This window comes from Oryzias melastigma, linkage group LG14 (genome assembly GCF_002922805.2).
Source record: "Oryzias melastigma strain HK-1 linkage group LG14, ASM292280v2, whole genome shotgun sequence".
NCBI lineage: Eukaryota > Metazoa > Chordata > Actinopteri > Beloniformes > Adrianichthyidae > Oryzias > Oryzias melastigma.
The window spans coordinates 9,800,874-9,827,383 of NC_050525.1; the positions used below are offsets into that span (position 1 = coordinate 9,800,874).

The 26,510-nt window shown below is 37.4% G+C and overlaps 1 protein-coding gene across 2 annotated transcripts in view; it reads left to right on the forward strand.

Moving 5' to 3' along the window:
* Positions 1 to 26,510, forward strand: part of pcdh1a (protocadherin 1a) — a 131,471-nt gene that overhangs the window by 3,859 nt on the left and 101,102 nt on the right. Inside the window, exons 2-3 of one of the 2 annotated variants that reach the window (XM_024266098.2) lie at positions 5,756 to 6,570; positions 6,700 to 8,886. In XM_024266098.2, coding sequence (XP_024121866.1) covers positions 5,776 to 6,570; positions 6,700 to 8,886 — 2,982 coding nt within the window. In that variant the 5' untranslated portion in view covers positions 5,756 to 5,775. Of the gene's footprint in view, positions 1 to 4,311; positions 6,571 to 6,699; positions 8,887 to 26,510 lie in introns of those variants that run through there. The other variant, XM_036215114.1, reaches the window with a different exon arrangement.

Consider the following 26,510-nt stretch of genomic DNA (forward strand, 5'->3'; position numbering starts at 1 on the left):
TAGCTGGGTTTTTTTTTTTTGCGTGTTGAAAACAGGTTGAGTGTTATAATAAGTACAGCCTACCAACATAGCTAACGTGTAACAGCGTTGGACTGCGTGTGTTTTTAAGTGTTGCTAACAAGGTTGGGAGTTAGCGTAGTCACTGTAACGCTAATATTAGCAATACTAGTCTGTTTTTTTACATGTTGCTAACGCGGTCAAGAGTTACAGGTATTGTGATGGTGCTAACAAAGCTAACACTACATTTTTTTTATGGCATAACCAACAAGATTGGGAGTTTGCGAACTTAACGTTTTTTAGCGGCAACAGTTTGTTTTTTAAGAGTTAAAAACAAGGTTGGAAACTCCAATAACAGCTTCATCTCAGTGAAATGTGAACTAAAGTCAGTGTTTGATCGTTAACGCAGTCAAGAACAATAAAGCTTTGATCGCCTTGTGAACGGGCTAATCAGGCTAACGCATTAGCTGTGTTGGACTATGTTATTTTTATGTGTTACTATCAAGGTAGGGAGTTAGCATAGCTACAGTAACTTTTTTCTTTTGCAAAATTAGTGTTTATTTATTTTATCAGGTTTATTTATGTGAAACAATAGCAAACTTAAGTTATACAAGAGTTAAGACAATTTGTAGAATTTTAATTATTTTAAAAATTATGATTACAACCAAAACTCAGTGGGTCCCCTATCATAGACAAGTTGTCAGAGTAATGTATCCGCCAGTATGTGTGCAATTCCCTTAGAAGTGTCTTGTCACTTTCTGTCTCTAAACACTCCTCCCATGGAAAACACACTTCCCCAAACATCACAAAATATTCCTACAGCCTGCCATCTTTATTTATTTCTTTTTTTCCTCAAGGGAAAAAAGGAAAAAGTTGATCTATCACCAGGCAGAGATTGGAAATTTACATTATATTTGACCATTTTGCTAAAAAGACCTGAACATATGGCTCACATTTCATCATTAACATTGAATTCATTCCAAAAAGAGAAATATTTTAAATCTGCCTGACACCAGCATATTTCCCTGCAATTCAAAATGAAAACTCACAAGCAACTGGCACACTCGCAGTTTTGACTCAAAACCTTGTAAGAACCCCAATCAAACCAAATAAATGTGCACTTTATGAAACATTGAATATATTCTACAAGATCCTTGAGAAATGCAGTGTTTCATGTAGCTGCTTCATGGGAGAAAATCCTTGAAAAGCAGCCCATGTTTGAAGCACTTCATTTGGTGGAAAGCATGTGATTGAAGGCCTTAAACCTTAAAAAATACAAAAGAAGAATTTATGTTTTTATTTTGTGTGTGTGTAAATTATGTGCACTTTAATAAAAACCCCAAATAATTCTCCTCAAATTATCTGTGGGGTTTAAAATACTACAATTTCTGTAGTAAACAGTTTGGAATCGTGTGTTGTTTAAATAAAAGTCATTTTTTGGGTTTTTTTTTTACTGCAAGGCAACATAAAGTGGATTCTTCCAGCAGTTTGACACTTTCCTTTATTTGCCAAATTAAAAGTGTGCTGCGGCAGCACGTCTTCAGCCTTTTCGGCGTGGAAACCATCTGGACGGTTGTGCGATCACAGCATGAGGTTAGGAGTTTGAAGTGGAGCGCTGCTTCTTCGGTAAAGTTCCCTTCTTGGTCAATCCACGGATGCCTTGATTGTATTTGGAAATGTGTCAGTTTGGATTGTGTCTGCTTCACTTTGTTCTGTTTGTGGATTTTCCTCAACTGGATGTTTTCTTTTTTTTTTCTCCAAACTAATCATTTGGGAAGGAAAATACTGTGTGAAGCCGTTGCATTGGTACATATCAGGTGAGGAAAAAAAATTGTGAACTAACTGAAAGGTTAGCCCAGTTATTACTTAGGTCAAACCTTCCTGTGGTGCAGCAACCAAAATGAATTTATATACTTTGGTTATTTTTTTCTTATGTGTCATCAATGATTCTCTGCTTCAGTCGTATGTGTCTGTTGGAATTTGAAGGTCTGTGTAAAGTGTAGAGTGCACTGCCTGACTACTTTAACAACTGAAGCTGTTCCTCAAACAAAACCACAACCTTCAACATGGAAATCACCGGGAGACCTATTGGATTTCAAAGCAGCTGACCAAAACCAAAAGAAAAAAAAAGTATATGCACTCTCACCGGAATTGCTAACCTCTTGTTCCTCCATTTGATTTTATGCTGATTTGTGATCTGCCTGAATCGGCTTGTAGTCTTAAGGGTCTACCACACCATCTGGGATGGCAGATGATAGCCAAGTTTTTCAGAGAAAAAGCGCTGAGATGCAGGAAATGTCACTCCGAGTTGTGTTCAGCACTTCTAATTTATCCATTTTGCAGCTCAGGTAGTGAGCTTTTGTCAGACATGCAGTGTTGTTAGAAGTCTCACATGATCCAGCAGAGAAAAGTGTCAGAACAATCCCCACTTTGCCATCAGGTTGGAGTACTTTGAGAGGCAGAAAAGCAGTCTGATGCCGTCTCATATTAGTCACTGCTCAGGAATGTGATAGGTGACGACGAAGAGTTGATGGTATTTAAATGATGAGGAATTTTCACAGAAATCCAAAGCACATATTTTACAATGAAAATGAATTTTAAAGTCAGTAAACAAAGAAAAGAAAAAACAAAAAAACGGAAACACCAATTTAGTGGGCTGCCAGGCACAGTGCCATCTGGAAGACAGGCATGAGGCCAACTGGAAGACATTAAGTCATGAGTGTCATCAACCATAACAATCATGTCACTATCAAAGCAAGCCTGTTCATTGTACAAGTGACTAAAATGGCAGAGGGACAGTCCTGGCCACCGAAACATTATGAAATCAATTATAGTTTCATGTTTAAATAGCTGTAAAAAGGCTCCTTTAATTCAACAAGAACAAATAAGCTTATGGTACAAAAAGGATTTTATATGTACATCTTTAAAGTGTAGTTCAATCAGCTTATTCACATGATATTAAAGTAAATTGCATTTGCAATTCAACTTGACTCATTATGCACACAAATGGATGCATTTATTTAACCTAAATCCACATAAATGCACAAAAACAGAAAATCAGAGGTTGTGTTTCAGTAAAAAGTAGCACACTTGAAGTTAATGTTATTAAGTATACTTCAGTATAAATATAGCAAGTATACTATAGAGCAGGAGTGTCAAACTCAATCGCACAGGGGGCCAAAATCCAAAACACGCCTATTTTTACATTTATTGAACACTCTAAAACGAAATTTTGAAAACTTTAAAAACATAACTTTTTAACATTACTATGAATGAAAACAGGCAGGAATATTATTCCAGAATAAATCAACTTAAACCTTAAATAATGTTTAATAGTTTACTCTCCATAAAAAAATATTTTGTCAAAATATACAAGTTAGAAATAAGCGCAATATAACATCAGCTCATTAAAAACAATAAAATAAAATTATCTGGAGAGCCGGATATAATTACCCAAAGGGCCGGATCCGGCCCCCGGGCCTTGACTTTGACACGTATGCTATAGACCACGTATATGTGTAGTGTAGGAACTATACTTGGGCGTTTTTTGGGGAATTATGAAATCAGGCCACAACTGGGCATCTACAGGTCGGGTATTGTGGACAATTAATTAATAAAAACAATAATCTGATTAATCAAACTTTTGGATTGTAATTAATCATGATTAATTGCAGTGATTTACTAGGTAAATGTTATGACATTATGTAGCTTTTTGAACAAAAGCTGGCCAGAGACAAATTGTTCCTTCATTTTAACTAAGTGTATTTTTTATTTATTTATCAAGTGTTAACTCTGATATCCCAAAAGTGTAGTTTTTGAGCACAAAACACATTAACAGCAAGATAAGCAGAACTGTAAAGACTTTTATGACTTCAGTATTACTCCAAGAAAACAAAGTTGCTGACATACAGCCATATGAAACAAAAAATACAGTATTTCCGCACTTTAAATTAGCTTATACATATATATATATATATATATATACACAAATATACAGATAGTATATAAAAGTGAACTTCAAATATATTTTTTGCTGAGGGAATAAGAAGAAATTAAGAATGATAACATCTGCACATGAGTTAGATTAAACAGCTCAGGGACTGACTTATATCTCCCTCCTTTTTTCAAACACAAACAATGTCGACTCACTGTTTGCATTTCATTGACCAGCTGTCGCCCACAGCATCGATTAGTTAACTATTAGTGTGTCAATTATCTTCACTTCTAACTTTAATGGAATAATTTAATATACATATTATTTTTTTAATGTAAAAATAGATATTTTTGCAGTCTTATGTTTGGATGGAGTATTTTTGAGTTGTTTGAGCTGATGCACTTTTTTTTGTCAAAATGAAATGATTTGAATGTATTAACTGGTGGAGATTTGGATATTTTTCATCGTTCTATATCTACTTTGTGAATGTGCTGAGCACCTTGTTTTTTTTTCAGTTTAAATGCATTCAGAAGCAATTAAAACTACTTCTTCGGGATTAAAATGATGCAATGCTTGACATGGGCATTGATTTTTTTACCCAAGACAGGCAGTTGTTGGTGAGCTGGCATTTTTTAACAGAGTTCAAAGTGAATTAAATTACTCCAGCGTTGTGAAAACAGTAGCTAAGAGAGTATTGAATATGTATTGGCGCAGTCTGACTAATCCCTGATCCATAAGAGCCTTTATTGATTTGTATAGTTAAGCAGTGCATCAGTAATACAAACCCAATAAACAGCACACGCAGCAGACAACATCAAAACGAACAAGACATAATTACAGTAGTCTGTGCATCCAGTGATGCGCTGCGCATGCAAACATAAAAAAAAAAAAAATGTTTTCTGGAGTTTGATTCTCAGCCTCTGCATCAATTACACTCTGAACACACTGACACAGATGAACCCAGTAAAATCGGTCGAAAGAATGGAAGGCAGAAAAAAAAGACTAAATTCTTTAGGAAGAAGGATCGCAAATCAAAGATGACGCTCAAATAATGGGCCATAATTGGGGAGTTAAAAGGTTTAAAAATCAAACACGGTAATCACAGGGTTTGGCCTTACCACTAATATTGGGACCCTGACAGAAATTCCTTTCATAGTTGAAGGCTACATGTAATGATAAAAGCAAAGTTACATAATGAGGGGGAAATAGCTAAATGCCCTTTATTATTGGGGACCTTAATGGTCTCTCTATCATTTTGAGCTAAATGAATCAGGGTACTGCTCATCTCTCTGAATTGATGATATTTTGGCAGGTCGGTAAGCATTTATTCCTGAGGGCAGGCTACATAGCATAGGTTATTTTAAAAATACATTGCTTCCTCACTCAGTGCACATTGGGGTAATAGAGAAATAATGAGTCTCATGGTTGTGAGATTTTGTATTACATTTTTATTTGATTACTCGGCTGAAACAATCTACCTCAGTTTTCTCATTAGTTTTATGTGGGAGCTCAAAAGATATAATTTTATGTTCCGACATTAATTTTTACCTAAAATGAATCAAACTGAGATTTTCACAAAGGAAACTTTCTGATAAGAAAAGAGCCACACTGGTATGTGGTTATTATTCCTCTTTTTTGTTACTTAAGTTTCTCTATTTTGAGTTGCCTCTAGGCCTGTTTTAGGTTTGTGTGACTTATTTACAAAAAAAAAAAAAACTCCTCTGTACAGTTTCTGTGAAAAAACATAAATATATATCTGAGAGAAAATGGTGGTACTGCAGTAATCCTCAAATCTTGACCCAAATTGTCTTTTTTCACTTCCAGGAAGATCTTCAGATGACCTCATGGAACTAAATTCCCGAGTCATACTGTTGTTGGTCGTGCTGCTGCACTGTGGTCCTGCTGATGGCAGTATCCTGTACCGAGTCCAGGAAGAGCAGCCTCCAAACACCCTTATTGGTAGTTTGGCAGCAGACCAGGGACTGCCAGACTCAGGTCACCTCTACAAGCTAGAGGTCGGTGCCCCTTATCTTCGTGTCGATGGAAACACGGGAGACATTTTCACCACGGAGATTCCCATAGACAGAGAGACCCTGAGGGACTGTCGTTCTCCTGTTAAGAGCAAGCCCTGCTATCTGGAGTTTGAAGTATCTGTGACAGATCTGTTACAAAACCAGAGCCCCCGACTTATTGAAGGACGCATCGAAGTACAAGACATTAATGACAACACCCCACAATTTCCCTTGTCTGTGCTCACCATCTCTGTCCCTGAGAACACGGTCATGGGGGCATTATTCTCCATCCCTGTGGCTACAGACAGGGACTCAGAAAGGAATGGAGTGGCTGACTATGCGCTGACTGCAGGGCCAGATGCAGCCACCCTATTTGGTTTACAAGTGGCTGATGACAGGGGAGGGAAGCTCCCGCAGCTCATCGTCCTTGGCAACCTAGATCGGGAGTTAAAAGATTCTTATGACCTCACCATCAAAGCAGTGGATGGCGGGAACCCTCAGCGCTACAGCCAAGCTTTGCTTAGAGTAGTAGTGACCGACGCCAATGACAACTCCCCCAAGTTTGAACACCCTTCGTATGAGGCAGAAGTTTCAGAGAACAGTCCCGTGGGCCACTCTGTGCTGCAGGTAAGAGTGCAAATATGACTTTTAATTCAAAATCAATCAGAATTGAAGAAAATGTGTTATTCATTTGATCAAACCCCACAAACTGCTTGAAATGAATACCTTTAACCACAGACTATGTTTGCATTCTAGGTCAAAGCAGATGACTCCGACATGGGCCCTAATGGAGAAATTGAATACACTCTTCACCAAGCGGTAGACCCTGTGCCAAAACTCCTACGGATCGATCGGTCCACTGGAATTATCTATGTTAAAGGACCACTTGACAGAGAGGAAATTAACAGCCTTTCCTTTTACGTAGTAGCGAGGGATAAGGGTCCTCAACCTAAGAGCTCGAAGACATTCGTAACCATTGAAGTGACAGATCAAAATGACAATGCTCCGGCTGTGGAGATTCGCGGGATTGGTCTTGTGACTCACAGTGACGGGATGGCCAATATTTCTGAAGACATGCCAGTGGGGACAGCTGTTGCTTTGGTGCAAGTGTCTGACAAAGACGAAGGTGAGAATGCTGTGGTCACTTGTGTAGTAGCAGGAGATGTGCCCTTTCAGCTGCGCCCTGCCAGCGACTCAACCAGTGACAACAAAAGGAAATATTTCTTACAGACCACCACTCCTCTTGACTATGAACGAGTCAAAGAATACAGAGTGGAGATCGTTGCTGTGGATTCCGGAAACCCAGCGCTCTCCAGCACCAATTCCTTAAGAGTCCAGGTGACTGATGTAAACGATAACTCTCCAGTGTTTTCCCCCAACATTTTTGAGGTTGAATTTGCTGAAGAAAACCAGCCAGGGGAAACCATTCTGGATGTTACAGCCACAGATGCTGACAGTGGCACAAATGCTGAACTGTTTTACAACATTGTAGGGGACTCGTACATCAAAGGTTTGTTTGAAATTGACTCGAACACTGGGGAAGTCAAAGCCCGAACCCCACTCGACCGGGAACATAAAGAAAGATATGAGTTTCGTGTCACTGCAGCGGATAAAGGTTCCCCGATTCATAAAGGAACGGCAACTGTGGTGATAAAAGTCCTCGACTGCAACGACAATGACCCCAAGTTCATGCTTAGTGGCTACAGCTTCTCAGTTCTAGAAAATATGCCTCCTCTCAGTCCTGTTGGCATGGTAACAGTCCTGGATATGGACAAAGGGGAGAATGCTCACGTCCACCTCTCTGTTGAACCCGATGGAGGGAAGTTTGTGGTCCAAAATGGAACAGGTACCATTCTCTCAAGCATCTCATTTGACCGGGAAAAGGAAAGTAGTTACACATTTCGTCTCAAGGCGGTGGATGGTGGAGAACCACCCAGGTCTTCATACGTTGGTGTCACCATTAATGTTCTGGATGAAAACGACAATGATCCTGTCATCACTAAACCTTCAAACTCCTCCTTCAGACAGTTGTCACCTGTAGCTTCCCCAGATAGTCATGTTGAAGTGGTGGAGGCCGAGGACCTAGACAGTGGGCCTAACGCAGATCTGGTCTTCAGTATTGCCGGGGGGAACCCATACCAGCTGTTTCGCATCTCTCCGTCTAGTGGAGAGATCACATTAGCAAAGGAGATGACTCGCAAGCATGGTGGACTACATCGTCTCGTGGTGCGAGTGAGTGACAGGGGGAAGCCCCCACGCCATGCCACAGCCCTCGTTCACATCTATGTCAATGAAACCATCTCAAATGTCAGCTTAGTGGAAGCCTTAGTTGGACACAGTCTTTACACGCCCTTAGACAGAGACATCGCTGGTGACCCCGAAAGTGGTTTTGCTGCACAGCGTAGTAACATTCTGTTTGGAAGTCTTGCTGGAGTGGCAGGTGTCGTCATTTTGATCTTAGTAGTCGTATTCATTCGCCATCGCATTCAAAGGGAAACAAAGAGTGGCTATCAAGCTGGCAAAAAGGAAACTAAAGACTTGTACGCGCCAAAGCAGGCACCGAAAAATGCCAAGGGCAAACGTGGAAAAAAAGGCAAACTTCAGAAGTCCCCAAAACCACTCGGGGAAGAAGAGGAGGTCAGCCTTCAGAAAAGTCTCAAGTTTAACCTTGATGGAGTCAGCGACAGCCCCAGGATACACCTTCCCTTGACATATTCACCGGGAAGCCCTGACATAGGTAGACACTACCGCTCCAACTCACCTTTACCATCCATCCAGTTGCAAGCCCAGTCGCCCTCAGGCTCTCAGAAGCACCAGGCAGTCCAGGATCTTCCTGCTGCCAACACTTTTGTCGGAACTGGAGGAGATGACAACTCAACCGGCTCAGACCAGTATTCCGACTACAGCTACAAGACCAGCCAGCCCAAGTATAACAACAAACAGGTAAGACTGATCACAGCAAATCTAGCTGCAGTGTTAATGCTGACTGGTGTGCTGCATCATGTCATAAAAACACTTAGTACTTGCACACACCCTTCCTGTTGTGTAAAGTTACTTTTTAAGCTCAAGGAAAACTCTCACTTTTCTCTTTCTAAGTCAGTTACAGTAATTTGGTACAATTTACTGAGCAGACAGAAACAATCATTTTTCAGTAATGTGAATAGCATTTGTTGTCGTAGTGCCATCATTCAGGATTGTAAAAATGGGAAATGAACTTCAACGTTTATTACCAATTTTATTCCTTTTTTTTATTTTCAATTTTATTCACTGCAGAACTGTTCATGTTATGAGGCTTCAACTTCTAATACATATAACTTGACTAGATTGAGATAAAATTTTATTCTTTGGTTCTTGGAACTGAGCATTTAAAGACCCACTCTGATGAAACTTGTGTTTTTAGTGGTTTTAAAATGTTCTTGTAGCATTTTCTTAAGATGGAGGACATATTTCAGGGTTCACTAACTGGTGGACCGCATTCCTGATCCTGACCCAGAGATTGGGACGTGCAGATTTATGGAGTTTCTGTACCAAACTGCTCTGTATAATAAGTGGCGACAGATTCTTGAATGTTTCACATAATGTTATAAGAATAGAGTTACAAAGAGGGTGGATTCATATTTATATTTATACTTAGAAAATACCAGTTTTTAACGGTTGTGTCATTTTACTTTTGCTTTAAGTCTCAAATTAAGTCATAAACTCTACATTTAAAGCAGCTACAAACATTTAACAGAGAATAAAGATTCAATCAAATAAAGTTGTATTATAGTCCCCGTAACGTTTGGTTTGGGTTCTGACAGACTGTAAGCTAGTGGGGAGAGTGTAAAGAAAGGGAGGATGGGAAATTTCGAAGGTTTTGGAGAAACTATGTCCTCAAAAACAACATTGATGTTTTGATTTTGGCTAAAAACGGCATAATCATAATTAAAAGACCACTGCTTAGATTAAAAAGACGATTGGAGTGGGACTTCAAGCCAAACGGTCAATGTGAATTTGCTTTACAAATTAATATGGAAAAAAAAAAAAAATGTCAACACTGTCACTTTGATTGCAACCATAGTGACAGACCATTTTCCTTCTCTTCAACTTGTCTGGTGCTCAAATTGAAGACAAGAGTATTTTGTCCATTTGTCAAACTACCAAGATGGCCTGTCATATTCTCTTAACTTATTTATTTCTTTTTTGTCGGCTGGCTGGTAGCGGAGTCAATCCGGCAAGGTCCATTTCTCTGTTACTTACTTCCGCTCTCCCGCCTGACCTCCAGTGCTCTGATCTCTGCAGGTCACTTTTTCTTATCTCTTTGCTCCTTATGCTCTTATCTCCTCTTATCTGTACAACATTTGGCAAGACTCAAATCACCATGAAAACAGAAATATTATTAGACTCAGAGGGGATTATATGCAGGAAAAAATACAGTCTGGGGATAAAAAAAAAAAAAGATAGTGTGTCTCATGATTTTTGGACCATTTGCAAAAGTGCGAATATACATGTTGGTCTAGACGAGTGTAAATGTGTATTTTTTTGTGAAGAAAGGGATTAGGCTTCTACTATTATCCTTAAATAGTATAACTTGCAATATAATACAGAGGGAAAAAAAATGTCCAGATGTCTTGATCCCCTCCATTTAGACCTCTAAGCTTAAGTCATTGAAACCGATTCCATTTACTTGAGTATTTATTCATAACTAGTCAAAACAGAAAGACAAAACATCCTGTGTCAATTAGAGGTAAAATCTGCTTCATTTAAATTCAAAGAACTTCAAGCTCCTTCTGCAGCATAGCGTAGGGCCTGCCACAACAAACAAGTCACAGATCCACGCTGTGATTAGCAACCTAAACATGCCTGATGCCTCTGAACTACACGGAGAAATATTTATTTATGATTTATGCAGCAGTGAGATCTGAGCATGCTGGATCTGTGTTGCCACAGTGGCATTCAAAGATGGTCATTATTTTTGTTCTGAAACTATTTGGCACTGGCGTGTGCGGTTTATTTTCATCCGGCTCGAGTTGACACGGGCTTTCAAGATGCTTCCCACGTCACGGTGTCACTGGTACAAAACAGTGTGACACTCCCGGAGGCTTTGCAGATAATGTTTGTCACATGAAAATTAGCAAAAAAATAGAAAGGGAAACATGTATCTGAGTTCTAAACACGTGTAGGTGACACATCTTCAGAGCCAGCCTCACACTTGACTGGTTGGTAGTTGCAGCAGATGCTGGCTGACAGCTTAGGTGATCACACGCTTTTTGTGGGTGGAGTCTGTTCAGAGAACAGTCGCTGCCGTTCTGTTGACCGACAGCAAAAAGGACCAAAGTGACTGCGAGCCACAGGGCGTGTCTGGATTTCTGTGTGTTGTGCCAATCTCGGGATTTTGCATGTTATATCACAGCTCAGTGGAAGTGCGCTAATTGTAAGCTAAGCACTTGTCAGCTCTTCTTTTCTCGACGTGATGCAGAAACGCTCTCGATTGATTGATGGACTGCGTAAAAACACGCACAGATGCTAAAGCTGATGTGACATACCTCAGCAGATGTTGTCTCATGTATGGCATCCCCTCTCACATCAGGAGGAACAGATTGACCAAAATATATAATTAAAGTAAGAGCCAAGTGATGTGACAGATGCAGAGTAGTGCTGTTGCTTTAATTAACTGTGCAGCTCTGCACATTCCTACCAATGGTTCCTTTTCAGGATATGGTCAGGTGTTCTGAGCTGTGCAGCACATTTTCCTGAAATTGTATGTAAAAGGTTCAGAAAAAAACATTTTATTATAATTTTCATGGAATAAATTAGACCTGAGCGATAACGAGAACAATATAAATTGCGGAAGACTTTTATTTTGAAGTGTTCGAAATTTTCTCTTCTTTGGTAAGTAAAAATTTGGAGAGTTAGTCGCCACATGGAGAGCAAATGCATCTAACTATTTATGCATTTTAGCTCTTATTTTGGTAATTTTTTTTGGACCACCCTACTTCCTATCGTGTGGTCACTCCGGCTAATCTTCTCTGTGTAACATTTAGTTTTAGCTGATGAAGTTGTGGAATATCTGGTTATTTTTAACCAGAGCCAGTCACAACTGGAAGACACAGCGGGTGGACTTACAGCAGCAACAAAAAGTTGAATTAAAAAAAATGCTGATTTGGTGACCGCGATGTAGCATTAGCATGATGCTAATGCTAATGTTAACAGCCTTTTCATGTGCCGTCTGTATGTAAACACAGACTAGTTTACAGTCGGACAATATTTTCACTGATAGAACTTTAAGATAAATACACTAAAATGAATTATTTGGACATTCATTAAAAAAAAAAAAAAAACTCCAACCTGTATCAAATGTTGTGAAGTACCAACCCCCCCACGCATCCTTCCCTGTTTTTTTTTTTTGTAATGATTAAATAAAAAATGTTATTACCTGAAGACAGATTCAGAAAATCTATGGTTAATCTCATCGCGTTTGAACTTGTGCTCACAGTTAGATATATTCATACCATTCCTTTTATGCACTTTAATTTTTGTAAAATAAATGTAGAAAAAAGTAACACTAAAGGTATTTGTGTGTAAAATGCTGTTAAAACTTTGTTCTGTAAAGCCTAAAAATATTAGAATTTATTTGCCGAATTACTGCCTTGTTTTTAAATGAAACTGAACAAATAGTTTAGTGGTCTATTTTATTTATGTTCTACTGTGAAACTTGAAAGCTTTTGCATTCATTTTGAGTTTAGTTTATTTCATGGACTCATATTAAAAATTAATTGTGATTAACTGCGATTAATTAGTTATTTTATTTAATCAATTCCCGGCCCCAGTTTACATATGTGTGTGAGTGTATATATATATATATATATATATATATATATATATATATATATATATATATATATATATATATATATATATATATATATAATAGTTATTTAAAAAAAACAAGTTGCATGATTTTCAGTGCATCTTTTTTGTTGAAAGTACGATAGAAAATAAATATTTTAATCTAAATGACCTGCTCATTTTCCTTCTTTGATCCATACAACGTTTAAATTTGACCAATATAGTTATTTGAATTATATCGTGATATTTATCGTTATCGCCATATATGAAAGAAACTACATCGTGATATGACAAATTCCATATCGCCCAGCCCTACAACAAATATTTTTGTCAGCATACCTTTTTATACAAATTAATTTCCTTCTACGTTTATTTTTTTTACTTTTAACACAGAAAATCCTTTTTTATTTTGATTTTTTTTTCCCACTCTGTACCTGCTTTAAGACAAATCTGAAGCTTGGTTGTGGAATATTTAAATATCGTACACAAGAAAGGCTCATTGAAGACTCCAGCGCTCCAACAGATGTTTTAAGATGTCCTAATTAGATCACAGCCCTATCTGAGCATGTCTCAGCTATATGTGGAAAGCACTTCTTTGTTTTGTCTCCCCACACTAGGCGCTGGTGCTGCCATCAATTTAGAAACATTTTGATCTTCTCCCAAGACTCCATAGAGAAATTTCCAGCCCTTTAATTGCTTCAGATTAACCCAATGAGGCACAGAGTTTCTCGAATGCATTTTCGGGGACGCAATCTTGTGGCTTTCAACTGACATATTTCCTCAGAGGAGAGCTGAGGAAATAAAATACAGTGAAATCAAAATAAAGCCATTTTTTGACAAGTATTTGTGTCAACACACTGAAAAAAATAAAAAAGAAAGAAAGATAGTAACCTTGAGGAGATTTAGCATCTTTACAACCACAGTTGTAAGTAGTTCTTTTAATGCACTGTACATGTGTGGAACCAATGAAATTCAGCACCATGGACAGAGCTTCCTTAGCCAACTGTTCCAAAGCCTCTGTGCAAATTGAGCTCTGCATTATGTGCATACAGAAAGATGATATGCTTGTGTGAGGCCAGTAAAGGAGACCCTATTCCTTTGTTGTCCTTTAAAAAAAACAGTTTGTGATTGCAGTAATTGCTAATTATGTCTTCAAAGTCTTACATTAAAAATACACTTTAATGTCATCCCTACAATCGCACTAAAGTATGGAAAAACAAGAAAAGAAAAATGTAACTTGCTCACATAAAAGGTGCTCGGGCTCAGCTGGAATTCCAACAGAGACCCTTAAAGTTGCTTTCATTCGGTTTGGACCTGTTTGAGTAATATTGTAATTAAAGTGGGGACACTGGGAATTTTCCTCAGGGTCTTGGCAAGTTAGACTATTCTCAGGTGTATCAATTTTGTTATTGAGCCCGGGCAGACATTTACATCCAGCAGAAAAGAAAAGAGGATTTCAAAGGAATAAATATGCATTATAAAACCATGCATTGAATAAATGTATAATGTATAACACTTTTATGTGCTGTGTTGGACAATTTTGGTTATATGGCTTAAGATTAGTTATTACAGAATATTTTATACTTCATTCTTGTCATGTAGACTACAGTTTAAAAGCAAACAAATTAACCTATTTTCAAAGAAAACTGCTGTTTTTTTCCAATTAAGATAACTTTAAACTAATCAGAAATACACTTTATTCATTATATACATGGTAAAATATCTACTATCAACTATCACTCCAGTGTTCTGATGGGACAAAGTGTTTTCTCATTGTGTCAGAAGGCGAACATGATTAGAAAATCCTTGTGCAATCATGTTAGCACAGCTGACAATAGTTTGGCTGGTTAGAAAAGCTATAAAATTGACCTTCCTTGACTAGGTGGAGCATCTGAAACTGACATTTGACTAGAAACTGAAGATATTTTTACCTTCAATGATGACACTGGCGTTTTGCGGGTATGTTTAACCCTCTTAACCATAAATCACGGTAAAGTTAGGATTTGTGTTTTTATTCATCTTTAGGGACATAGAATAAAGTTTTATTTTAATTTATGTCTATAACTTCTATAGAGATATATTTATATGCCGACCAATCACCAATGTAATAATATGGTGATTTGCAGTTATAACTGTAAATAATGGTTAGTAATGGTGCCTCCTTTATCTCTATATAGGATAATTTAAAGACAATGTCTCTGAATTGAGAATAGTACAACAAAAGTAACAGTCACTGAACTCAACATTAGTTTTCATAGGATCTAGGTTCCCTTCAAATCTATGAACTGTTATTTCTAAACTGAGCATCTTCTCTCTGCCGAGTATCTTATGGTATATATCATATTTTTGCCATCAAAGCATTCTGTACTCTGTAGTGACCTCCGTGCATGAAAGAGTTAATGAAACATTAAGACTGAGACTGTAAGTAACTCTTTTGCCCAGTCGTGTACTTCTTTTTTTTTTTTTTTTACTCCGGTTAGGGCCTGTTTGTGCTGTTCTCTAAAGAAAATAGTAATCCTCATTTACGGAAATCTTCATTTTTTTCAAAATTCTTTTCACCTGAAATCACCTTGATTTCTGAGAACATCAACAGACTGTTGAGTTTCACATAAAAGTTTTGGGGTTTTTGGACATTTTGAGCATTTATTCGACCCCACTAGTGTGATGCTCCACATATTCAACCTTTCAAAGGCCCGGGCAAACTGTTTAGAGATGTGCTAACATGACTGGAGTGATACTTTGTGGAAAAAATTAGCCTCTACTCAGATAATTCCCCACCAGACATTTGAAGTCTTTTGTTAATCATTTACCAAAATAATAATGTGTAGCATGTAATTCTGATTAGTTAAAAGTTATCTTAAATGAAAACATTTTGCTTTCAAAAATAGGACAATTTAGAAGTGACTCCCGACTATTGAACGATACACTGTAAAAAGTGAAACATTGAATGAATTTACAAAAGTTTAGTAATTTGTTTCATTTAAAATGTAGTTTTTATCAAATTAAATTTTTAGTCAAATAAACCATCAATTCAAAATTTCAATTTGATGAAAGCCAATAATTTTAAAAGAAACAAATTACAGGATTTTTGAAAATTGATCCAACATTTCACTTTTTTCAGTGTAGTATAATTATTATTTGCATGCATTTATATATATTTTTTTATTTTTTTGGAGAAAATACAACTTCAAAGGTCACAAACTACAAAAAACAAGGATGACCCCCTCCAGTCCATCTGTGTCCTCTCAAACACGTATTCGCAATTTGCATTTCTACCTCCGTTTCGACCATTCATTTGAATTTTAGCAGCAGAGTGGCTCATATTTAATTGTTGAATCCGTTTATTTATTTTTTTCTTAATTTGCAAAGCCGACCAGAAAGGTTTTTAAATTTAATTAGCTTTAATAAAGTGTTTATTACCGTTGGATTAACCAACAGTCACAGAAGATTAGAGTGCTTTGTGCGGCTGTGGTTTTTCGGCGTGCCGAAAACAAACAGTGTGCTGTACATTGTTCTCGCTTGCCCTCTCAGCATCCTCGAATGTGTGATTTTGCATGACGGTTGCTGAAGGAACCGGTGACTCACCTTAGCCGCTACAGCCGATAATTAGCCCTGTTGGGTCCTCAAAGCTGACACCTTTCTTCACCCTGCACTTAATGAGAGATTAACATTTGAACAAAAGTGGGTGCCGCCAGACAGGAGTTGCCATGTGGTGTACAGTGCTCGTCCTCGATGGGAAAGCTGTAAATGCATTCTCCACGCACACACACACAAAAAAAGACAATAAAAAAGTGTTTTATTCTTTCAAAATAAATGACTCTCCTCGGGGTCTGTGGTTACCTATAGCCTATCCGGTGGATTCTTTGAGCAGGAATGAGCTGAGTGAGTCAGTGTGATTCTTAATTAACCCGCTTCTTTGTTAAGCAGGGCCCACACTTTGTGAACTTTAGGCATCCCTTTGAGCTGGGATTAGCCCAATTTAGTTCAATACAGCTGTTTGAAGTCAGCAGAGGTGTATTTCAGACAAGGCCGGAGGCGAAATTTGCACTTGTTCTACAAGAATGTGACACATCATTCCCTCTTACTTGTGCTCACGACTAGTGGAACTCCGGAATCGTTGAAGACATGTCATCTCCGTCTCAGGCAGGAGGAGCGTGAGCGCCCATCGACTTATTTTCCCCTATCTTTCTCCGTCCCCTTTTGCTGCACGCCTTCCAGTATTTTTCAGATGACACACTCATAGCTCTTTATGCGGCACATGTTTGCCCTGGCTGATTACCCAGAAAAGGAAGGCCAGAAGGAAAATGAAGTAATGTTGGAGTAATTTACCCTGCCAGTACTGGGTGTTTTCTGCTTACTGTTTCGTAGTGTAATTCAGAACATTGTGTTGCATTTGTACAGAAAAAAATGCATTGTTTTCCTTTTTATGTTTGCCAATACAAGCTGTTTAAATATATTCCAAAAATTAAAGTCCCCCTCTGATAAAAATCTTTTTTTTTTAGTTTTTACATGTTTGTGTAGAATTTTTCTTATGAAAGACAACAAATATATTAAGACATCTTTGTGTTTTTGCATTTCCGAATATTTCTCCTTTTAAATCACTGTAATGAACCTTCTTTCCATCAACAGCTCTGCTGCACATGCACTAAACCCTCATCTGTTCCTAGTGTCTAGTTCAGGTTCTGGAGAAGAGAAGATGGTATCTTCACATTGACTGCAGTCAAATGAGCCGCCGTTCACATTTCTGTGGTCAAATCAGCATCACTGGATTTTTGGTGTGAGTTTCATCCAATACTTACGGTAGCAGGACTGAGAACGCTGGAAAATCTCCACCAGACTCCACGGAGCTTCTTGATGTGACCACGGAAATGTGAACGGCGGCTCATTTGACCGCAGTTGGAAAGGATTGTAAATCAATGAAAGAGCATTTTGATGTTAGCTTTGATTATTTTATCAAGAACTCTGAGAAACCAATGATTGAATGTATTGATCACAGTCAATAAACATTGGAGAATTAGCTAAAAGAGTCTTTGGTGAACTGGAAGGAGAAAGAATCAGGATTTTGGAGGAAGTTCTGTCCATGAAGATCTTCACTTCCTCGTCTGAGCTGACATCCGGATCAGAACCATACGGCTGGACATTACCCACATTGATGGACATTTTTATGTAGCATTGGTGAAGATTTACGCTAGCGAGACACAGAGCTATGATAATCAGACAGGGGCGGAGGTAAAGCCACGCCCCCTCAGAGGATATTTTGGAAAAAAGGCTTCAGATCAACATGAAAAATGGCTTTTTAAGACATTTAAGTTGTAGGATTTTCATTAAAAAAGTAATAATACTCATTAAAACACAACTGGATGGAATGTTTTTTTTAATTAAAAAAAATGTCATAGGGGGACTTTAAAAAAAGGATTAGTGGTATAGAAATGTACCTTCGGGGGCTGTGATCATGTGATGTTTGCGCGGGAATAATGAACAGTGAAAGGCTGCGTGATCCATCCTCGAGGCCATGCCGGATCAAACGCAGTCACAGAGATGACAGGAACAGATCTGAGCGGGAAAGCTTTTGCGCAGGTTGGAGTTATTTTTAACCGCTGCAGGAAGAAGCCGAGGAACATGTAATGTAATGTACACAGGGTGCATTTTCCAACCGCTGTGCCTCTTATGTCATGTCCCTTTCCTCCCACGCCCTCCGATAAATACCGTGTCTGTTGGCTCCGGAGTGCGCCCGGATCATACTTTTAACATTCAGGTAACTGTCACTGGAGGTTGAACTCAAACGCAGACACCGGCGGGGGAAATCATTGCAGCCTTATTGCCCTCAACGAGGATTGTGATTCAGACACACAGCGGCGGCAGAGGATGTCGACACCAGCAGATAGAGATAACAGAGGCGGCAGACAAAAATCTTGCGCGGCGCGGTCAATGACAAATATAGAATGTCACAAAAGGACTTACTAAAGTGCTGAAGTCTGCATCTGTTTATACAAACATATAGAACGCTGCACTTTGTTAGGCAAGGAGTTCCACACACCCTGGCAGAAAATAAAGCTCCTCCGTTTTATAGTGCGGGGGCCTTACATTAAAATACAATGTGCTTTTAATTTAATTTTGGTTTAGGATGGGTGAACATAAAGGCTCCACTGGCAACTTCCCCTTAACAACAGTCATAAAATTAAAGCATCTGAAGATGTTCTTCATGCATCCTGAAATGATTTGGCGGTAATTTACAGGAGAAAATATGCTGACATGAAGTTTTTTTTTTTTTTTTTCTAACACAATGTCACCTTTAAAAAAGACAGGAGAGGAGAAAGTCTTGACAACTCCTTTTGGTGTTTGCAGCACGGTGGAACCTCGTCTCAGAGACTTGTCGCTTCTAAAATTGGACATTATGGAAAGGCTGCAACCTCCATGATTTACTGTACGTGCAGCAGACACAAGCAGATATTGTCAGGGAAAAAAAAGAAAAAAATGGGGTTATGAGGCTGTCAGAATGATGTCGTTAATAATCTCAAGTGAGGCTAAATTTAACTTTGAATTTTCTTATTTTGAGGGCTGCTTTTTTTTTTCTTGAAAATAAAAAAGTCAGGATTAAAGGAGCACAAGTAAGTATTTATCCATGCATGTGTTCATAAACTTATATTCTAACTAGGTTACTCATTCAATTCCCTTTTATTATTTTTTTATTCATAAATGTGTCAATTGTTCTACAACAAAGTATTAGAGTTATCATAAAAAAGGTGTGAGGAAAAAAAGTAGTATTTTTATCAGATAAAGTTGTAAAAATTTGAGAAAAAAGTTAAAATTTTACAAGAAAAATATCTAAAAACTATTAGAAAAAAGTCTATATTTTATGAGAATAAACTTGTAGAATTATACGTAAAAGTACAGATAATTTATGATAATAAAAATAAAATTTTAGTAATTATAAATTTAATTTTTTAGATTAAAGTAATCTGTATACTAAGAAAAAATAAACAACATAAAAATAATGAATATCATGTGAAATATATGAGATAAGTTAGGCACATTGTAAGTTCCACAAATAGAGAAATACTAAGACTATCAGTGTGTTAAATTAACTTATTGTAAGAATGAGAACATTGAAAATAATTTACAGAAAATTTGGTCTCTTCAGAAGATTCTTGACCCGCAAGAAGTGGACTTCTGGCAGCATTGGCAGTATAGTTGAGGTCCAAATGCATTGTAGCACATATAGATTCAGGAACTTTTTAATTGGCTGCACCGATGGGTTTAGTCCACATGGACTCTCTGGAGGACGTTTACACAACCAATAGGCTTTTATTTTGAAAAAAAACATGGCTTTTTTTGTTGTAAAATTATTACTTTATTCTCATAAAATTATAACTTTTGATTATAAATTTACAGGTTTATTCTCTTAAAATTATGACTTTTTTCTCACAAATTTACAACTTAGTTCCTCTAAGATTACTGTATTTTTTTAAATAAATGTACTGCTTTAATCTTCAAAACTTTATTACTATAAAATTATAATTTTTTCAAATTAATTTACAACTTTATTCTTGCAAACTCGCAAAAATAAATTTTCAACTTTATTGACATAAATTTTATAACTTATTTTCAGAAATTTTTTACCTTATTCTCGTAAGATTATAAGTGATTTTTTTCATTAATTTAAGAGTTTCTTTTCTTAAAATTACAACTTTTTTCTAACAAATTTACATCTTTTCTCTTCTTTAATTAATTATTATTATTTTATTTTTTTCTTTTTGCTAAATTCACTGTTTTAATCTTGTAAAGTTATGACTTCTTTCTCACAATTTTACAACTTTATTGGCATAAAATTAAAACTTTTCTTAATAAATTAGCAACTTTATTCTAGTAACATTATGTATTTTTACCTAAGTTTATTGTTTCATTCTCTTAAAATTATTACTTTTCTCTCAAAAATGTTCTATTTTATTCCTGTAAAATTATTTATATGTATATATATATATATATATATATATATATATAAGTATTATTGTACCTACTTAAATGAATCACACTTACAATACAAAACAAAAGTTCACTTGTTTCTTCCTCTTCTCTCATAGATATATATATATATATATATATATATATTTCCTTGAAGGTTAAAATAAAAGGTTTTTTTTCTGATAAAACGTGTAATAAAAAAAATGAAATAACTACAATATTAACGAGCAAAACACCAATAATATTAGCACGCCTTCATTTAGAATGTCTTTTTGGTTCTTTCTATATCAATGGGCTTTGAATGGAGACCGGAGCCTCTCTGTCCCAGTGCATTTATCTTCTTCTGTATGTTTTCCTTGAAAACGGACGAGATTATGCTGAACCAAAGTTTCTCCGACATAATTTCATTACACGTCCTCTCTAATTTTAACTAGTCCTCCTACTGGGTAAATAAAACCGACAGTAAAATCCTCTAACTCCACCCATTTGCATCTTCAGTGCCGTATCTGCTTATTGCCATTAAAAATAGTGCAAAGCAAGTGGAATTTGTTGCCAACATTTTTCATAAAGCATCTGCAGCCATTCTTTGAAGCGGGCTATCATGGCAGGACGGAGAAAGTGTGCGTTACCTTGAGTTAAAGTAGACAGAGACGGATGTCAGCTTTGCAATCTGGCTCTGCACACTTTGAAAGATGGCACAGCTCAATAATCAAGGTTTATGCGGGAACACTGGATGCATACATCACCTGCTACATTCAGCGCAGCTACAACTCCTTGGCACCATCCATATGCACCGGTGCTGCTGTCTGTCGGTTTGCTGCACGCTTTTAGAAGCCTGCTGCAATCCAGGACATCTTAATTAGGCAAAGACCAATCAGCAGTCAAAACTTTCATCTTTTATGACTTCTGCTTGAAGTTTTCCAGTCTCATTATTTTACACGTTTCTGGTTCTATATTAGCACCAAAAAAGTCACCTCTGTTCTTGTTTTTCAGGTACTGAATTAAATAAAGTAAAACAAAACAAACAAATTAAATCAATGTTTGTTCATTCTAAAGTTGGAAATAAACATGGTACATCTGGCAGAAACTGCCAATTATAGCACTCACGTGAAGAAAACGCTTAAACTGTGCAGAGATTGCTCTGGAAGGTGTTAAAATAACAAAAGAATAAGAATTTTGTGCAACAGAAAAAGTACCTGTACTCCATATATACTTATTATTTACTACAATTTATAGTTGTCATTTTCACTGCGATCTCCACCTACTGGCCAAACTGAAAGGCCCTCCAAGTGAGGCAGAACAATGTTTACAATGTTAATGATCTGAACATTTTTGTTAGAGAATCCATGTAACACTGGATGATATTAACATTCTCACTGTTTCACAAACACATTTCACAGTATGTGAACTGTATCAGATTAATATGAATATTTTCAAAAATATATATACATTACTAATGTATCTAAACAAATGTGACTGGGGCAGGGTTGCTCTGCACCAATGGTCATGACCCAAAGAAACATTTCTAATGAACTACTGTCCTAGAAATTGACACAAGTTTTATGATTTAGAAAAAGCTGTCAAAAATAAATAAATAAATAAAATACATGGCCTAATCAAAATTAATAGACCACTGAGAACACTTTTACAATAGATCAAAAAAATATTAAAGTGAGTCTTTAAAGACCAACTCCAATAAAAATCATCTTTTTTGTTTTTTTTAACATCTTGTAGCATTTTACTCATTTTTAAAGAACCTTTATAACAGGATTTACAATTAAAACTGCATTTCTGAGTACTTCTTAATTCAAATCAGGAGCAGAAGAAAACTGGATGCTTGAAAATGCTCAGACTAATGATGTAGCTAATAAAATGGACGTGCCAAAGTCTACATTTCTGAAGCATCCACTTGTAGACAAACACATCTATTAGCGCTTTAATTTCCTCATCTGAGCGTCTGGCTCAAAACTGTACGGCTGGATGGCGCCAATATTGTGTGCCGTTGTTTTGCTATGCTAATGTTAGCTTTGAGGTGTGAGAAACTGTACTAGCGTGAGAGTGTAAACAAAGGCCTGATGGGATATTAGCTGAGCTTCCGCCCAAACGGTCTCGCCCACAATCCAGAGTCATATTTCTAACAAACTGCAGAAAATATGTCTTATAAATGAGACAGGATTTTTGATTTTAGCTAAAAGCTGCATAGTCATTATTATAAGACCGCTTGGAATGATTTTCCGATAGAAAAAAATATAGTTGGAGAGGGATTTTAACAAATACTTCTAAAGTGTTTCAGTGCATTGCGTATTACATAGAAAGTTTCAAAAACTATGACCCATCCATCCTCTTTTTCTTTTAGCAAACACTTGTAAACACATTTAGCCTTCAGAAAGCCCGTGGAATTAAAAAAAAAGTTTTGAAATGTCTCAGACAGAAACAAATCTATCCAGGATGCTCCTGATTGAGCCATCTGAGCAGACGGATGATCAACATGTTAGAGGGTAGAAAGGACCTAAGAATTGCAAATGGCTTCAATTATCAGGCCTGTTGTAAGGAATGAATTAAGGATTGATTTCTTTTGTGTCTTACTCTTGGACTGAGGATCAGATTTACCTCTTTGAGACTGAGACTTGGAGGAAGCGTTGATGAGGAATTGACATGTGTTGAAACCAGGAAAAGCATGTTTTTGTGTTGCCGGTTTCTGAGCTACAGCAGATTAACACCAAAGTTAGCTGTTTCTGCTTCCTGTTTAGGCCCAGCTCCAAAGGCAAAGTCCCTAAAGAAGTGACACTTACACCAAGGTTGAAATTTTGGCTTATTAATATGCTAAGTTGTCTCAAGCGACCACTTCCAATGAAAAGTCCATGTAGACCAGCATTTCAGACTTCTATGTTCAAAATTCTTGCATTTTTGCCTCGGTTTGCAATTTTTAATTTTTAAGCCTCTTCGTACAAATCAGGTTAGGTGAACACACAGTGAAAGCTCAACCAGTTGAACTTTTGACTGCTTGAATGCCGACCAGCAGAACTTTAATCAATCAGGGAGTGACGTATAGTGGTGTCCTTTTCAAAACACAAAAGTGCCAACCGGTTGAAAAGGGATCATGAAGGAAAACTTAATGTTGTGCCCAGTCAGAATTAAATGACACTAAGTCTTTCAAATATCAGAATAGAGCTGTGAAAGAAAAAGCCTGGAGCAAGATTAGCGAGATTTACACCACTTTGACATTTCACACCAAGCCTCTTCCAACTGTAGGTAGCAGACAAACGCTAGTAAACAGTTGAAAAACAAAAGAAGAAGTCCCTCCATGCTTGCCATAGGTAAACACTGTATGCCTAAAGCAAGTTAATGAACGCGTAACAAACGCCTGATTTGTACCGATTTAGACATGCCCGTTGAAAAAATGTGCATGAAGGTATTTGCTCTATGTGCTCACCAAGTGGTCTAAGATCTTAAATGTTTTGTGCTTCATACAGGTTTGAACGTTTTCCCCCCAAAGACATCCACATTCACCCGTAATAAGCACTGATTTCTACTGGTCCGTCTTGACACAAAACACTAGAATGTTCATTAATCAATCAGAATGTTTACATCGCCTCCGTCATGTCTGCGTCTGACATCCGTATCTCTGTAACGCAACGCAAGCTTTACGCGAAAACCCTATCTTAAGCCCATTGATGCTTCAACGTCGCGGCAAAAAGCTGGCGAACCAAAAACAGGTCCAAGTTTCAAAATAAGAACTATATTTCCCGACCACCCAAGAGACGTAGTCTTTCCAGTGTGTGCTGTTATTTGTGTAATTTTTGTTTTGTATTTGTATATAATATTTTTTATCTTAGGGTGATCATGCTTGCTAACACCGCAGATAAGACCTGCATCAATTTCGCCATGGACGACGGCAATTTAATATTGGTAGTACAAAAATATAACATTGTTTATGACACAGAACATCCATTTTACAATGTCTCTGTGGGAAAAAAAAAGAACATGGAGCTTGACTGGCTATGTTTTAGACAGCGGCGTACCGTCAGGGCCTCCAAAGCCCTCAGTGAAGGCCTAAAATTATCTGAAGAGAAGTGTCTAAATCACAGAAAATATGTGTATAATATGATAATATGTGTATGTATATAATATGATAATATATATATATATATATATATATATATATATATATATATATATATATATATGTGGGTGGGTGGATGGGCGTATGTGTGTTTGTATGTATCTATAAATATATATTTTTATATATATATAAATATACTTACACATTTGTCCAAAATATATTTTAGATAATTCCAGTTGTTCTGTCAGCTTCTTTCATCCCCCTCCGGCGCTGCGCTTCTGTCACTGTTTTTTTCACATGAGAGTTTCTAACTAGATGAGCGAAGGTAGCAACATGAACTAGTCAACGTGAGGGTGGCAGGACAAACCACTCCTCCAGGAGCCAAGAGGGAAGTAGGGCGGACCTAAGACCCAACGGAGACATCATAAACTGACTGAGACAGGATTCCCGCGCAACGCAAGGACATGCACCACAGATGGACCAGTGTAAATTCAGGAATAAGGCACAAATCGTGTCAGATTTAGTTGGTGTAAAATTTTCCGTACAAAATAAATGCCTGAACTGATTGTAAAAATACATCTAAATGACTGTTTAAAGTCTTGATCTATCATCTGCACATTTCATTTTCCATGTACAATATTTAATTTAGTAATCTTGTCATTTAAAAAGGAAAAACTATTTCATTCATAATGCAGGCTTTAGTGTAGTTATTAAGGAAATGGTGTTTAATAATGTAACGTTATAATATTTTAAGGGCTTGTAGATCTGGGAATGAATTCTTCTACAATTGTAGCTGAACTTTCTGCACAGCTGGTCCTGCTAAGCTGGAGCCCTCCAGCTCCACTGAGTTGCTTCTTGATGCAGAAGGAAAATAATTAAAGTGATCTGTTCAGTTATTTAAAAGTGATGGTCTCTTGCTATCGATCAGGTTTGGATGAAATGTCAGTGGTTTTCCTGCTTCATATACGTTTGGCAACTAGACACAACCACAATCTGTGTTTTAGTGAAAATATAAGGAAAAAAAAAAGCTCCTTTAGGTAAAGCTGTGTGGGGGCTCAGCTCCCTGATGGCATAGCCTGTAGCTAAAATATGATATCACCACACAACCCAGCCATCTTACCTTCTGCCAGGCAGATTAGTGCTTTTATCAATAAGCAGCTTAGCACCAAAGTGTCCCTCAATAATATACCATGGCCTTTATTTTCCAACCAACTCCTGGGTTGTTTTTTATTTCCGTTTTGCCCTTACGGATTCTACCCCTTGTTCCTCTCTCCGACAAACACATCACAAGATTCGTCACTTTTTTACAACTTTTGACAAAACAGCCAGACATTATAGCAAGACATTATGCATTATTCTCCTCAGGTCACTTTAGGAACCCAGACAGGACCCGGGGGGGGGCAGAGGCCAGCATCCCCATCAGACTCACTACCCCATTAGAAGCCTGTAGAGCACCATAAAACCCATTAAGATCCATTAAGGAAGTGCTCTGGTCCACAGACACCTTCAAGGGCAGTCAGCCACGAAGGTGCACAGTTGCAGATGCTATAAACTTATTTGATTTGTCATTGGAAGGCTGTGTTTTCTCCCTTCAACAGATGTGGTCACCAGACTGGTTTTTGCATATTTCAGGCGCGTCATCACAACGTCGCTCTTTAACCGTTTTGGATTTCTTTGATAGTCGGCGACAGATGCGAGAAAAACCCACGCGCGC